The sequence below is a fragment of the Mastigoproctus giganteus genome, chromosome 6, assembly GCF_048544385.1.
Source record: "Mastigoproctus giganteus isolate SK-2022 chromosome 6, ASM4854438v1, whole genome shotgun sequence".
Classification (NCBI taxonomy): domain Eukaryota; kingdom Metazoa; phylum Arthropoda; class Arachnida; order Uropygi; family Thelyphonidae; genus Mastigoproctus; species Mastigoproctus giganteus.
Genome location: NC_143580.1, coordinates 210,216,232 through 210,229,760, shown reverse-complemented (window position 1 = coordinate 210,229,760; position 13,529 = coordinate 210,216,232). Strand labels below are relative to the sequence as shown.

General features: G+C 36.7%; 1 protein-coding gene across 1 annotated transcript in view; it reads left to right on the top strand.

Moving 5' to 3' along the window:
- The window catches only part of puf (ubiquitinyl hydrolase 1 puf), a 1,022,896-nt gene that overhangs the window by 498,079 nt on the left and 511,288 nt on the right, over positions 1-13,529 (top strand). The window contains exon 43 of the mRNA XM_090376705.1: positions 3,828-3,905. Coding sequence (XP_090232831.1) covers positions 3,828-3,905 — 78 coding nt within the window. The remainder of the gene's footprint in view (positions 1-3,827; positions 3,906-13,529) is intronic.

The window sequence follows — 13,529 nt, the reverse complement described above, 5'->3', positions numbered from 1 at the left end:
GAAACAGTAATTCGACCAAGAAAAAGAAGAAAAGAAATCTGACATGTCATCCCATTTTGCATTCTTGTAATGCCAAACAACTCGAGGTTGGGAATAGTCATGAGATAAAGGCTCCACTGGAGAAGAGACAATCACCAAGTTGTGATCTGAGGTGCCTAAAGGACCACTCACTTCCGCCGTGTACTTAGAAATGTTGTTTGTGAGAAAAAGTTCGAGTGTGTTGGCTGTATGGTTAGGATTGTCCAGTATTCTGGTAAGTAAATGAACAATCTGTGCAAGGTCATTAGTAATTGCAAAAGCCTCAACATCTCGACCAGCTGGGTCTGTGGGACTAGCGAACAGAAACCAATTGTGAACATTAAAATCACCAAGGAAAATTACCTCACTGTTAGGAAAGTTGGACTGGGGAAAGCCCAGTTGCAAAGAGTTCCAAATGATTTGTGGTGTTGGGAGAATGGTAGAGATAACAGATGAATTTTACAGAATGAGGTAGAGAGATTTTAAGCTAGAGAAGATCGAAAAGAGGAGATTTCAAAAGTCTCTGACAGGAAATATCGGAACGGACACTTGCACATGTACCACCTTTGAGGTGAAAGGATTTTTACAGTATATGATTTGGGCAACTGAGATATAATTGCTGTATACTGTAGCAAAAGACTTTGAACAGGGATAACAATTGCAACTGACCTTATTCCCATGGAGAGTGAGGGTGTGCATGTAAACAACTTAGAAAAACTTTTTATTCTTTTGTTAATTTAGCAACTCGTCCTTCACGTTTTGGCTATCATAAACTGCTTTTGTTTACACAGCACTAATTTCTAACAAGTCAGTGCCAACCTTTGGGAAGTAGGGAGCCTTGTGGCCAGAGACAATAATAGGGACAATAATTGGACAGCTCTGCCAAGATTTGTATTGAACATACAAAATGACAATATTTATTTCTCACTGGGTGAAAAAGAACTTTATAATACATAATTAACCAAATTTTGTAATAAATAAATATATTTACATAGAAAAGCTTATTCTTTTGCAGGGGAATGTCCTTCATAGAAATGAGTACTTTGTATAAAACAAGTTTGTATTAACAAGATTTTACTGTATTACTATTACTATATATCCAAAAAACACAAAATGCACACTAATATTTTCTTTCCACTCCTTGCTTTGGTGACTGTTGTTGCATCGTTGTGGCATCAAATGGATAAGGTTCTGAATATATTCCTTGTACCAAACACGATTAATGTCTTCTTCGGCTTAAATGTTTTGGGGGTTTTTTTTGCATTATTGAAACACTCGTTTTGTTCCAACAATTTTTCAATTGGATTGGCAGGTCTGGACTGTTCCCAGGCCATGTTATTGTGTGAATTGCTTTAGCCTTCAACCATTTTTGTGCCTGTGACAGTAAAGACAGCAAAATAAATTACATTTATTTGAGCAAGAGTGGAACATTTGTGAGGTGATCTGATTGAGGTGGATAAGGCCTTGAATGGTTTGAGAAAGCTCAGTGCCGATGGGATTCTTCCTCTTGCTCAGATTACTCACCTGAGGAGACATAAATTCAAATTGAAGAAAGAAATACAGAATAGATGTGCAGAAATTTGCCTTTAGCCAGCAGGCGGTTGATAGTTGGAACAAACTTCTATCTGTTGTGGTGGAGGTCGACAACTTAAATAAGTTCAAGGCAGAACTGGACAAGCATTTGGAGTGAATGGTTGGGTGAACTGATGGTATATAAGCTTGCTTTCTTGCATCATATGCCTCTACTAATGCTGATGCTAATTTCATAAATTTAAAACTTTTGATAATTTTACGAAGTAGCACTTTAAAGTTTTGCTTCTATGACATGGAGCAGTAGAGTCATCCTGAAAAATGAAATTGCCAATATATCTATAGTGAATGCTAATTTTTTGTTCTCAGCATTCTCTGCACCCTTCACAAATTCGAGACGACCAACTCTTCTATGTGAAATACATTTGAGATGCAGAATACCCCTTATCATTTGAGTAGCAGAATGTTTCTCTGTGGCGACGATGCTACTAATCCCAGTGAAAAAGGAATATATATATACTGTAGCAGTACTTGCTTTTACTGCTGTATCCTTCTTACATCCTGTTTTGAGATCTGTTTCAGAAACACATATGGACCAGAAATCTGTCATTCTCTGCAGAGGATATCTTCCTTTATTTCTGTTTATATTGTCACTGTCTGATAATTTTCATAATAACATGTCGCTGTTGACTGATTAAAATGAATCCTTTTAGGTATTTCATGCATAGAACATCCTTCTGCATTCAACTCTGCAACAACACAAGAACCTTACATTGTATTAATTGTAAAAACTTAGCCATTGCAATAGTACATATTACTGGTCTCGTGGCATATGCACTATATTTATACTGCTACTAGGGTGATGCAATCATGTGTGGCACATGGCATCAACTAAGGGAGCTTTCTAGAGAAAACACATATGTTATATTTCCAAATTTCATAGAAATTCAATGAAATTTGCAAGTGATTCAATTTTTTTTGAGACCATTCTATAATATATCAGCATGACATAGGTAATAGTGGCATTAAATACAATTAAACACATTTACTCTGAATGAACTAGAATTATCATCAAAGAAAACAAAGCAGTAATGATATAAGTTCATCCAGTTGAATTTTGCTTGATCTTATTTAATTCCACTATTACCTAATGTATAATTTATAGATTATAATTTTAGTAATATTAAATTCTTATTTTTACTCAATTGCAAAGAGTGTGATTACAGACCACTAACTATATAATATTAGTTTAAATACACCATAGTTTACCCATAAGTTTAACTACATGAGTAGTGTAAAGGCATCATTTGATTTCATCTCATATTGTGGCTACCACAACGAGATACCAGGTATTGCACTACTTCGAATATACAATGCTTCTCTAATAGAGGAGACTACTGTTATTTATTCTCAGTGGGCACCACCACCACCCAGACGGCACTGTTTTGGAGCTTGTTGGCTCACTCATTGGTGGGGGGGCAGTTAACTTTGCAAATGTGATAGCATGTTTACATTACCAGGGTACTTGCCCACCCATCGATGAGTGAGCCGACAAGCTCCAAAATGGTGCCTTCTGGGTGGTGGTGCCGCCCACTGAGAATAAATAACAGTAGTCTCCTCTATTAGAGAAGCATTGTTTATTCGAAGTAGCGCAATACCTGGTATCTCGTGAAGGTAGCCACAATATGAGATAAAATGAAACGATGCCTTTACACTACTTATGTAGTTAAACGTATGGGTATTTACACCAATATCATATAGTTAAATTCAACCCTTAATATTATGCCTTGTGCATTTAGTCTTCAAAACACCACTATAACTTAAGTTGTAAGGCCACGTTACACTGTAACTTGTATAGAATCAATATTCAAAAGGCAATTATTATTGGAAGTGCAAGGCCATTTCTGTTCAAATACAAAGCTCTCCTCTTTAAACTGATGTAACATCCTCAGCAATATTGTTCTGCAGAAATCCAACATCTTCCTTATTGCACAATTGCCTTTTAACTTTTTTTTTTTTGCTGATCTTGCTCATCATATACCTGGTGTGCATGAACTCTAATTCTATTTGAATGTAAATTACTTCAGAATGACTACAGAGCTTCAGGTTTATCAGTAATAATATATTAATCTAGTAAACAAAGAGATATTTAAACATTTTCTAAACCACCTGCTTTATTTAATAATGTATATTTATACATTTATTTTAAAAAATTAAATTTATTTATTTCTATATATATATATATATATATATATATTTGCATGTATGTATATGTGTAGGACTGTCCACATATAAGCCGCACACTGGAAGAATTTTATACACTTCGTTGTCAGGTAGCTGACATGAGGAATCTATATGTAAGTACTGTTTAATGTGTTGTATGCATGTGTTATGTTGACAACTGAATATATATTAATTAAATTATGTTATTAAATGTATTATTGTTAACCCTATATTTGTCAAGTTTTAAAATAAAGATAAAATACTTTTCACTGCAAGAACCAGTTCATTCTAAGTGAACTAACTCTTCCCTGCTTGATTTATATAGCACATGACAAATGAAGGTGTTCATGGTCCAATGGAGTTATCTGAGAGAGAGAGAGAGAGAGAGAGAGAGAGAGAGAGAGAGAGAGAGAGAGAGAGAGAGAGAGAGAGAGAGAGACTTTATTGCAACCTTAGATTGTAACTGGATAAAAGGTTAAATAGTGTTGCACTTTCCCTTCATGGCTAAAAGGCCAGGGGTTGGTCCCTCTACTTTGGGAAGGTCTCTGGTTGGGTTGCACTGAAATTGCAGTGATATTATTGGAGGAGTGGAGGCTTTTTTCAAAATACTGCTGAAATGCACATTCCCCTCTCTAATTCAAATTTTTTTGTCCCCAAAAATACAGCCAAATCAGTCCTACAAAACAATTTGCAGACAAGATACACTGATACCTCATTCAGGGACTTAGCACTACAATCACCAAATCATTATCAAAAGCAATGATATTTTATTACTTTTCATCTTTAATTATTTATGGAACATTCTGTATTATAAATAAGCTGTTTGTTATGTCCGTTTGTCTGCTAAATTCCTTGAGTGGTGAAAACATCACCACTCAAGGAATTTAGAAAATGTGATGTCATTTGGATGCTCAGCATTTTCAGGCGATGTGTGAAAATAACAGCTGGATTGTATAATAGCAAGAAAAAGGTATAAGAAAAATATGAAAAATTCACATATCGAAGACATGATGTTGATAGCAGTCACGATATAGTGATTATAAATATAAGAGTAGTTTAAAAGAATTGAGAGAGCAAAGAGATAAATGAAATGTGGAAAGGATGAGCAGTGTGAATGAGGAAAATTTTTCATGGAAGATCGAAGAGAGAGATTGTGAGGTAAGGTCAAAAGTGAAGACATCAGTAAAATTGAAATAAGGAATAGGTTAGTGAGAACAATGACGAATTAATAGAATATGTACAATATGATGAAAAAATAATGGAACTGGTTGACAGAAGATGGAAAGATGTGAATATATCAGAAGAAAAGAGAAACATAAAGAGTTTAATTATAGGTTGAGAAGATAAACAGATGAAGCAAGTGAGGAATGGCTAGGTGAGCAATGTAGGTAAATGGAGAGTATAATAACAAAAAAAAAAGGAGAATGATATAGTTTTAACCTTTGAAAAGGTGAAATTTTGAAATAGCAGAGTGCAGTTGATGGGAATTATTTTGTGATTAATTTATAGGGATCTGGTGTAAAATCTGTAGTGAAATTGTTGGCATTCAATTTCTGAACTTTGAGCTATACTTTTGATTTCATTGAAAATAAACTAGTAGCATCTGCTTACAGACAGGGATGTATATAATAACTAGTGAAAAATCCCTATTGTGTGCTCAAAATCTGATGCTTGTTCATGTGATCTCTAAGAGTGGTTGGAACACATCTTGTCATGACAGAAGTGCGACCATTAACGGAAGTTTCAGGAAACTTTATTCATTCCTTGAGTTATAAAAAAATTCATATTATTACTATAACAGCAACAAACCCACGAAGAATCTCACCGACACCCTGATTTTGATTCCACTTTTCTTATTAAAAAAATCCTGTATATAAACTATTGGCACATTATTAGACCCGTTACTAATGCATGCAGTCATCAGAAGTGACATCTTTTAGAAGTCATGGGCAGTAGTTATTTTTATTGTAGGCAATATGTTCAGTACCAAATGTTTGGTTGCTAGAGTCAATATATAGTTTTATAGTCCTGTCCATAGCAGTGTCATCTGTGGAATTGAAAATCCGTGGGGAATTATCTTCTGGTTTCATATATTTCTCTAATTAGCTAAAAGGAATTACAGAAATTAAGATTATACCTATGGACATAATCTTTCAAAATGATTTTAAATATACAAATACAACTTGATAAATCCAGAAGTATTGGAATTAGCCTTTGCCAGATTACAATTTTTTGATAATCAAACCCTATAGTGTATTGACTCACTGGTTATCCTAATCACAGTTGACAGCTTACTTAAAATTTAATAAATAAAAAAGTGTAATGCTTTGGAAAGTTTTCCAAGATGAGTGAAACAAGATTATCAAGCCTGCAACCAATAATTGCATCATGCATCAAAGTTGACAAGGTGATTTCACTTCACCCTGTCAACTTTGTAAATACAGTCAATTCTGGTTATTTGGGACACATCGGGACCAGTACATTTTGGCCCGATTAACTGGCTGCCCCAATTATCCAAAGTTTCATGATACAGTGGACCTCTGCTGCTTTACAATTGTTTCCCTGTACAATCAAATCACATTACAATGGACTCACCATAGTAAAGTACCGTTCGCTATACAATGTGTAGTAAGCACAGGTCATTGTGATCCTAATTAGCGAAAATAGGAGGAATATTATCCCTAGGCTATCAAAGTAAAGATATATATTAAGCACAAATTTACCGTTTATTACCTTACCAATTAAAAAATTAATGATACGTGATAATCGGAATAATTAATACATACTGTAATATGTACATACTACTTAGTTGACATTTGTAGGTGGGGGTTAAAATTTAAAACAGTAAAAAGATAAGCAACCAATAACAAAGAACACGCCACACACAAATTACAAGTAACATGATACGTGCAAGTGAGAACGGAGTAAAGAGTTACGAAGCTTTAAAAATAGGAATGAAGAGAAGATTCTGAAAATTAATTTTTTTTATATGATTGAAGATTCCATGGAAGTTTAAACATATTTCACCATAATAATCCACAGAATTCCAGCTGTTTGTATTATCACAAATTTATTAAAATCAAGTTTACTATCCGTTTATGATGGATAGTAAACTAACAGAAAAAGTCCAATAAACAGGTGACTGCTAATTGTTTTTATTGTTTTATGGTTGTGACCTCCAGAAATCCGACTGAACCACCTGGTATGGTTGGAGACAATCGTATGGTAATCTCCAGTGCTGCGGTCTCCTGCCCCAATTAAACGGCATGTTGTCCCAATTAAGCGAAGTAAACCCTGGCTATTTTCTTGATTGGTTCTGTTTTTTAAGATTTGCCCCAAATAAACGGCTGCTCCGATTAACCGGTGGTCCAAATAACCAGAATCCACTGTACATTATAAGATTTAAATTTACTAAAAAAATTAATAAAAACTGCCCACTTTTCATATATATTTATATGACATTCTTTACATCACAGTTTGACTGACATAAAATGTGCCTTTGAGAGCTATAGCAAAGTTTCCAATGTAGAATATATATAAAATATAGAAATGTGAAGTGCAAGACTCTTCTAGAAGTACTAATCCATACACTAGGTGCACTTCCCATTTCTCGAGTAATCTGTAAATTTATTGTGTGTGTGTGTGTGTGTGTGTGTGTGTGTGTGTGTGTGTGTGTGTGTGTGTGTGTGTGTGTGTGTGAGAGAGAGAGAGAGAGAGAGAGAGAGAGAGAGAAAATTTCCAAAAAATGCTGCATTTTTGAGGTTTTACTTTTTATGTATACAGGGTGTCTCAAAAATATTGGTACAAACGTTTAGTGGAGGTAGGTAACATCTAAAGAAATCTGAATCGCATAGGAACCAATAACCGGAAACATCACGGGAAAGTGACGTTTCCGGTTATGGGTTCCGGTTATAGCAGAGGCACAAGAAGCAGAAAAAATGACACAAAACAGTAATTAGTGGCAACCATTTATTTGACATAATATTAACAATGGAGTACAAGTTGGATGCATTTCATGGTGTTACAACAGATGCTTGAAGGTTCCACCATGAGACGCGATGCATGTGTGACACCGATGCAGCATGGATTGGCGGACATGGTCGAACACACCTGGAGTTTCTTTGACAGTAGCAGCAGCGCAGACGAGTCTCGCCACAAGATCCATTTCCGTCTCCACAGGCGATTCATACACGATAGATTTGAAGCCCCCCCCCACAGAAAGAAATCAAGGCTCGATAAATCAGGTGAGCGTGGGGGCCAGGCAAAGGGATCCATCGATGCTCAAAATGCCTGTTCAAATGGTCACGAACACACCTTCCATAATGGGCAGGTGCCCCGTCATGTTGAAACCAAATGTTGCGTCTCACATTTGCTGGAACATCGTCAAGCAACCCTGATAGAACTTGTTCAAGAAAGATCCGATATTTAGCGGAGTTCATGCGGGATGGTAACAGGTATGGGCCGACTAAGCAGTCACTGACCATATCTGCCCACACATTTATTGCGAAGTGATGTTGTGCTGCATGGGGGTGCACACTGTATGGGCCCTCTGCTAATCCATACACTAGGTGCATGTCTGCCAAATCACATTTCATATATCGATTTATGCTCTTTGTGCGGCGACTGCTGCTTGAATGAGTAAACCAGAAATTTTCCCTCTCGCAAACTGATGAACAGCGCTGTGTACCGACTTACGGTGACGTTTCCGGTTATGGGTTCCTATGCGAGTCACATTCCTTTAGATGTTATCTACCCTCACCTAAACGTACCAATATTTTTGAGACATCCTGTATACTTTGATGCCATGACATTGCTTTCTTACTGAGAACTTTAGTAAGTAAGGAATTACAGTTGTAGGATAGATGTGTGGAAGTTTGCCTTTAACAAGTGGATAGTTGTTTGGAGGAACAGACTTCCATCTTTTGTTCTGGAAGTTGATAGCCTAAATAAATTTAAGGCTGAGCTGGACAGGTATTTGGAATGAACAGAGGGGTGAAATGGGAGGGTTTTTTTCCTGCATCGTATGCCTCTACTAATGCTAACTTAATAACTAGTACATTTTGACAAACATTAAAAACAAGTTTCTGGATGTTTGAGGAGAGATGCTGTGTGATCTATTCTCTTCTCCTGAAAGCCAATCTTTAATAATAGGACAACAGAATATTATAGCTTATGCTAACTTGAAATTATTAATGCTTTTTTTTAAACTTTATATAGAAGTTTGAAATGAACAGTAACTTTCTCTCTTATAGTATATTGTTGCCAACTTTGCTTGTGTCTAACCCAGAAAAGTGTGTTGATATTATTAAAATTCATTCTGATCTTAGGTGTGTAAGGTTTTAGTTTGTCTTCAGAATAATCTATCCTGTTTTAACTTATAGTGCTGTGTTGTTATGCTCCATTCCTTAATTTGCTTATATACTTCAAGGTTCGCTTTTCATTTCTGTCTTTTTTTCTCTTTTTATGTTCTATAAGATGCAAATTTTTGGGTCCATCATAGCTAAAGGTAAAGGATGTTAGAGAAGTTAGTAAATAAAATATATTTAAATATTTCAAGAACGATGAAATATGCATAATTTGACAAAAAAAATCCATATTTATTGTGTTTCTTAAACACAATAAATTTGCATTGTATTGTTCTTATCAGTATTTATCTATAATTTTTTACAGAACTTGAGAGAGAGTCAGTTACTGAACAAGTCAATATCCTTCTAATTTTATCAAAAAAGGTCAGGTAAGCCAGTTATAAATTATGAAAAGGAATGTGATAAGTTACATTATAATGTTTAATTAAAAAAGAAAAAAAAAAAAATACAGAATGATATTGACATGTTCAGCACCAAATCGCTTGAAGTGAAAAAAAAAAAAAAAAACAGAAAAGGTATATGAATTAAAAGAAACTAGGTAGAGATTTTATTACTTTAATTATGTTTTTTTAAAATAGAAGTGAAATACATTAAGCTTTGTCTGGTGGAAAGCAGTAGCACAGTTTTGTAAAGCAGTTTAATTATTTTATTTCAGTTTTTACAGCTATTATACAGGATGCACTACTTAGATAGAGAATCCACAACATTGTTTAGATTCCAAAAAAAAATGCTGACAACACAGAAAATATGCTGAAAGTGTTCACTACCAATATCCAAACACATCTGGATTTGGATATTGGCAGTTCACTTCAATATTCTGTAAATCTTGCATTGTCAAAATTTTCACAAGAAATGATGCAGAGGAGTTAAACTCAGTGAATTGGACAGCCACGTTGATTTGTAGATCATACTTCAGATTTTCTTGAAGTACGATCTGCAGCCACATTCAGCAACTCTTATTAGTTTATACTAATTCATGTAGTTTGAGGTATATTTAGTGTATTTTCTGCATATTTACAAGAATCTATCAAGAAGATTCAAAAAAATTTATGGATTTTACCAGGAGATGTATGCCCTGTATTATTACTGTAAAACTTTGTTGCCTTTATGAAATTTTTTTCCCATCCCAAGATGGGTACTGCTACCAAGTGCATGGAATATGTTGGTTGTGTCTAGTTACTATTATTAATATTACTGTTGGTTGACGAACTCTCTGACTATCCTACATGTATTCAGGATCATGGCTGTCTGGAGTTCCATGTAAGCGTTCTCTGGGAGGTCCATTGTGCTAGTTTCTTATGGAGGCTCTTTGGCACCATGCCGGTGGTTGACACAGTGGTTGGGATGGTCATTATTTGTTCCATATACCACATTTCTTTGACTTCCTGTCTTAGGAGGTCTGTGTACTTCCTAATCTTTTCCTCGTAGGTTTTCTGGAGGTTGCTGGTTTTGGGCACCTCTATGTCGATCATGTAGGTAGCCATTTCCTTCTTGTCGAAGGGTTACATCTGGTCTGTTGTACACACTTTCTGTCTTCTCCATTATTATGGCACCTTTCCAGTATGGTTTGTGAGGAGACACATGGCCTGTGGGTCATACTTGTAATATGGTATATGTTCTTTGATCAGCTGGTATTTTTGCACTAGCTTCTGATGAATTATCATGGCTACCTGGTCGTGTCTTTAAGCGTACTCCATTTGGGTGATCAACCTGCATTCTGAAGTGATGCGCTGGATTGTTTATTGATCCAGGTGGCATTGTTGACATGACATGTCATCTATCACTCTGGTGGCCTTGGTTTGTATTTCTTGTAGTTTCTGGCTACAGGAGTCCTTTAGTTTCATAGAAGAGCCTCCTGCTCATCAGCCATGCATTGATTGCCATCTTGATGGAGGTCACTGTAGTTGTCTACCATTGAGTGCCTTCTTCACACATCTTTCTGTCTTTGTTTGTTCTGTCTGTATGAGATGGGGGGGGGTTTCCTTGTTGAGGTTGAACAGTATGTGCTGTTTGTCTTTCTTATGGCTTGGTAGATTGCCACTCTATTTTCCTGGAAGTAATCCTGCAAGTAATTACTTAATCATCTGCTTCTCTTATTCATTGAGGTCAGTCAAACCCCCCTCCATCCTTCTTTTCAGGCCATAGTCAGCAGGTAGTGTTGGTGGCTCTTGGTCATCATTATCCTGGTCAATCTCATAAACTCCTCCAGCTCAATGTTGTTCAAATCAGTGATTTCAAAGTAGTATATTAGTACTGGGACTGCACATGTTTATGTCTCTGACCATGTTCCCGCCATTCAGCTTCGATTTTAGCAGGTTCTTCAGTCTCTGCTGGTATTTCTCAGTGGGGGGGGATGAGCTTGCTTTATCCTCAGATATTTGTAGGTCCCCTCCCCCCCTCTGGCATGGCTTCAATCTCTTCACTGGATTTCAGCCTGATAGTTTTGACCTGCTGCATTTCCCTGGTGCAATCCATGGGGCTTGCATTTGTCTAGGCCAAATTGCATCCTCAGTGCTGAACTCTTCTGTGACCCGGAATAGCAGTTGGAGTTGATTCTTGGTTGCAGCATATAGTTTGATGTCTTCCATGATGTACATTAGTTGAGAAAAGGTGTACCTGTTCTTCCTCACTTTTTTTAAGGTATATCTGCACTTGCTGTTAATGAACATGTTCGACTGTGGTTGAGTTCTAGACAGAACCATAGTGGGCTCAGGGCGTCTCCCTGGAAGATTCCTCTTCTGATGGGGGATTGGATTGGTCTGATTGTGATGTTCTTGACCTTAATGGTTGTCCTCCATTTTCTCATGGTTGCTTCTAGCAAGAGTGTCAATATCAAGCAACTTTGTACATCTTCAGTGTCTCTATCGGCCAGCTATGTGGCACAAAATCAAAGGCCTTGCGGTAGTGAATGTAGACCGTGATTGCTGCATGATTGCTGTGTCAATCTTCAATTGCCCACTGCATCCTTTACTCATCTGCTTATATCGTCTTAGTTGTGCAACTTCTCAGGACCTTGTACATTATCCAGAGACAGATGGTCAGCCTGTACTTTGCTGGTTTTGTGGTGTCTTTGTCCTTATCCTTCAGATAAGTGATTCCTTGAATTAGAGACTCTGGGATTGTGTCAGGGTGGACTGCTCCCCTATGTGTCTCTGTATACAAGTGAACATCTACCAGTAGTTGTGGATTTTATATATTCCTGGGGTTCATCCCTTGTTGGACTTGCACTTCTTCCTCCTGAGTCTCCCAATCTGTAATACTTGTATGTCCGTGGTTTTTCTTCCATTATAGATCTGTCCTTTGGTCATAGCCATCAGTCTAACTTTGCTGTTCCACAGGTTGTCCCAGAACTCCTCAAGTGCTTTCTGGCTTGGGGTCTGTTACCTTCCTTCCTTCCTTCCTTCCTTCTGTCTGATTTTCCTGTAGAAGGCTCTGTTTTTCATTAAATATCCAGTTGTCTGCTTTTCTCTGGGCATTCTCCCTGGATTGGCAAAGTCGTTTGCTGGGTGCAAGGAGTTCTGCTTGGGGGTGTCAAGGTATTCTTTGATCCATTGATTTTCATCAATGTCAGCAATTCTTGTGGGGGGGGGGGAGTTTCAGATGCATTATCCTAGAAGAGAATAATTTTAAAAGAGAATTCTTTTAAAGGGCACAAGTCTTCAATTCTCAATGGAGTTCATTGCAAAAGCAGTATTCAATGACAGCTGCTGTCATCCAAGCTTTCTTGTGAGACCATCATATAACTGTCTAATGCTACTTAGAATAAACCTTTAGTGATCATGGGTTTTCAGAGTAATAAACCACGAGAGAATTTATTTTATAATCTCCAAATACATTCCATCCTAACAGCAGTGTAAGGCAATCCTTGGAGGCTTTAAAACCGAGAGCCGTCTTCTTTTCTCTTGCACAGAGACAAACATTCTGCTTGGCATGCACTTCCAGAATAACTCCATTTCATCCATATTGAACAATTCCTGAGGCAAATAACTATGGTCTTCAATTGCTGTTCGGAGTTGTGATGGAAAATTCTTGGCAGCAACTGAATCAGCTGCTGCAGTCTCACCTGTTAGCTTAGAGTTATGGAGTCCATATTGCCCCTTAAAACATTCAAACCACCGGCACTTGCAACAAAGGTTTGCACTTTCAGATTGATCCCAATTGCATTCAAGTCCTCAAACAAATTTTCTGCCTTGGCTTGGATAATACTGGATAATATAGCAATAGCACCATTGAATTTGATGTTCAATCCATTGAGACAACATCCTTTCTAATTTCTCCATAAGTGGTGGCCTTATCTGTGTGATCTTAAGATGTAAATAATTCATTAGTAGAATAAGAATTTTTCTCTGAGATTTAAAATTCAGTTTGGAAGGGGAGAAAATTGTTTCTCCC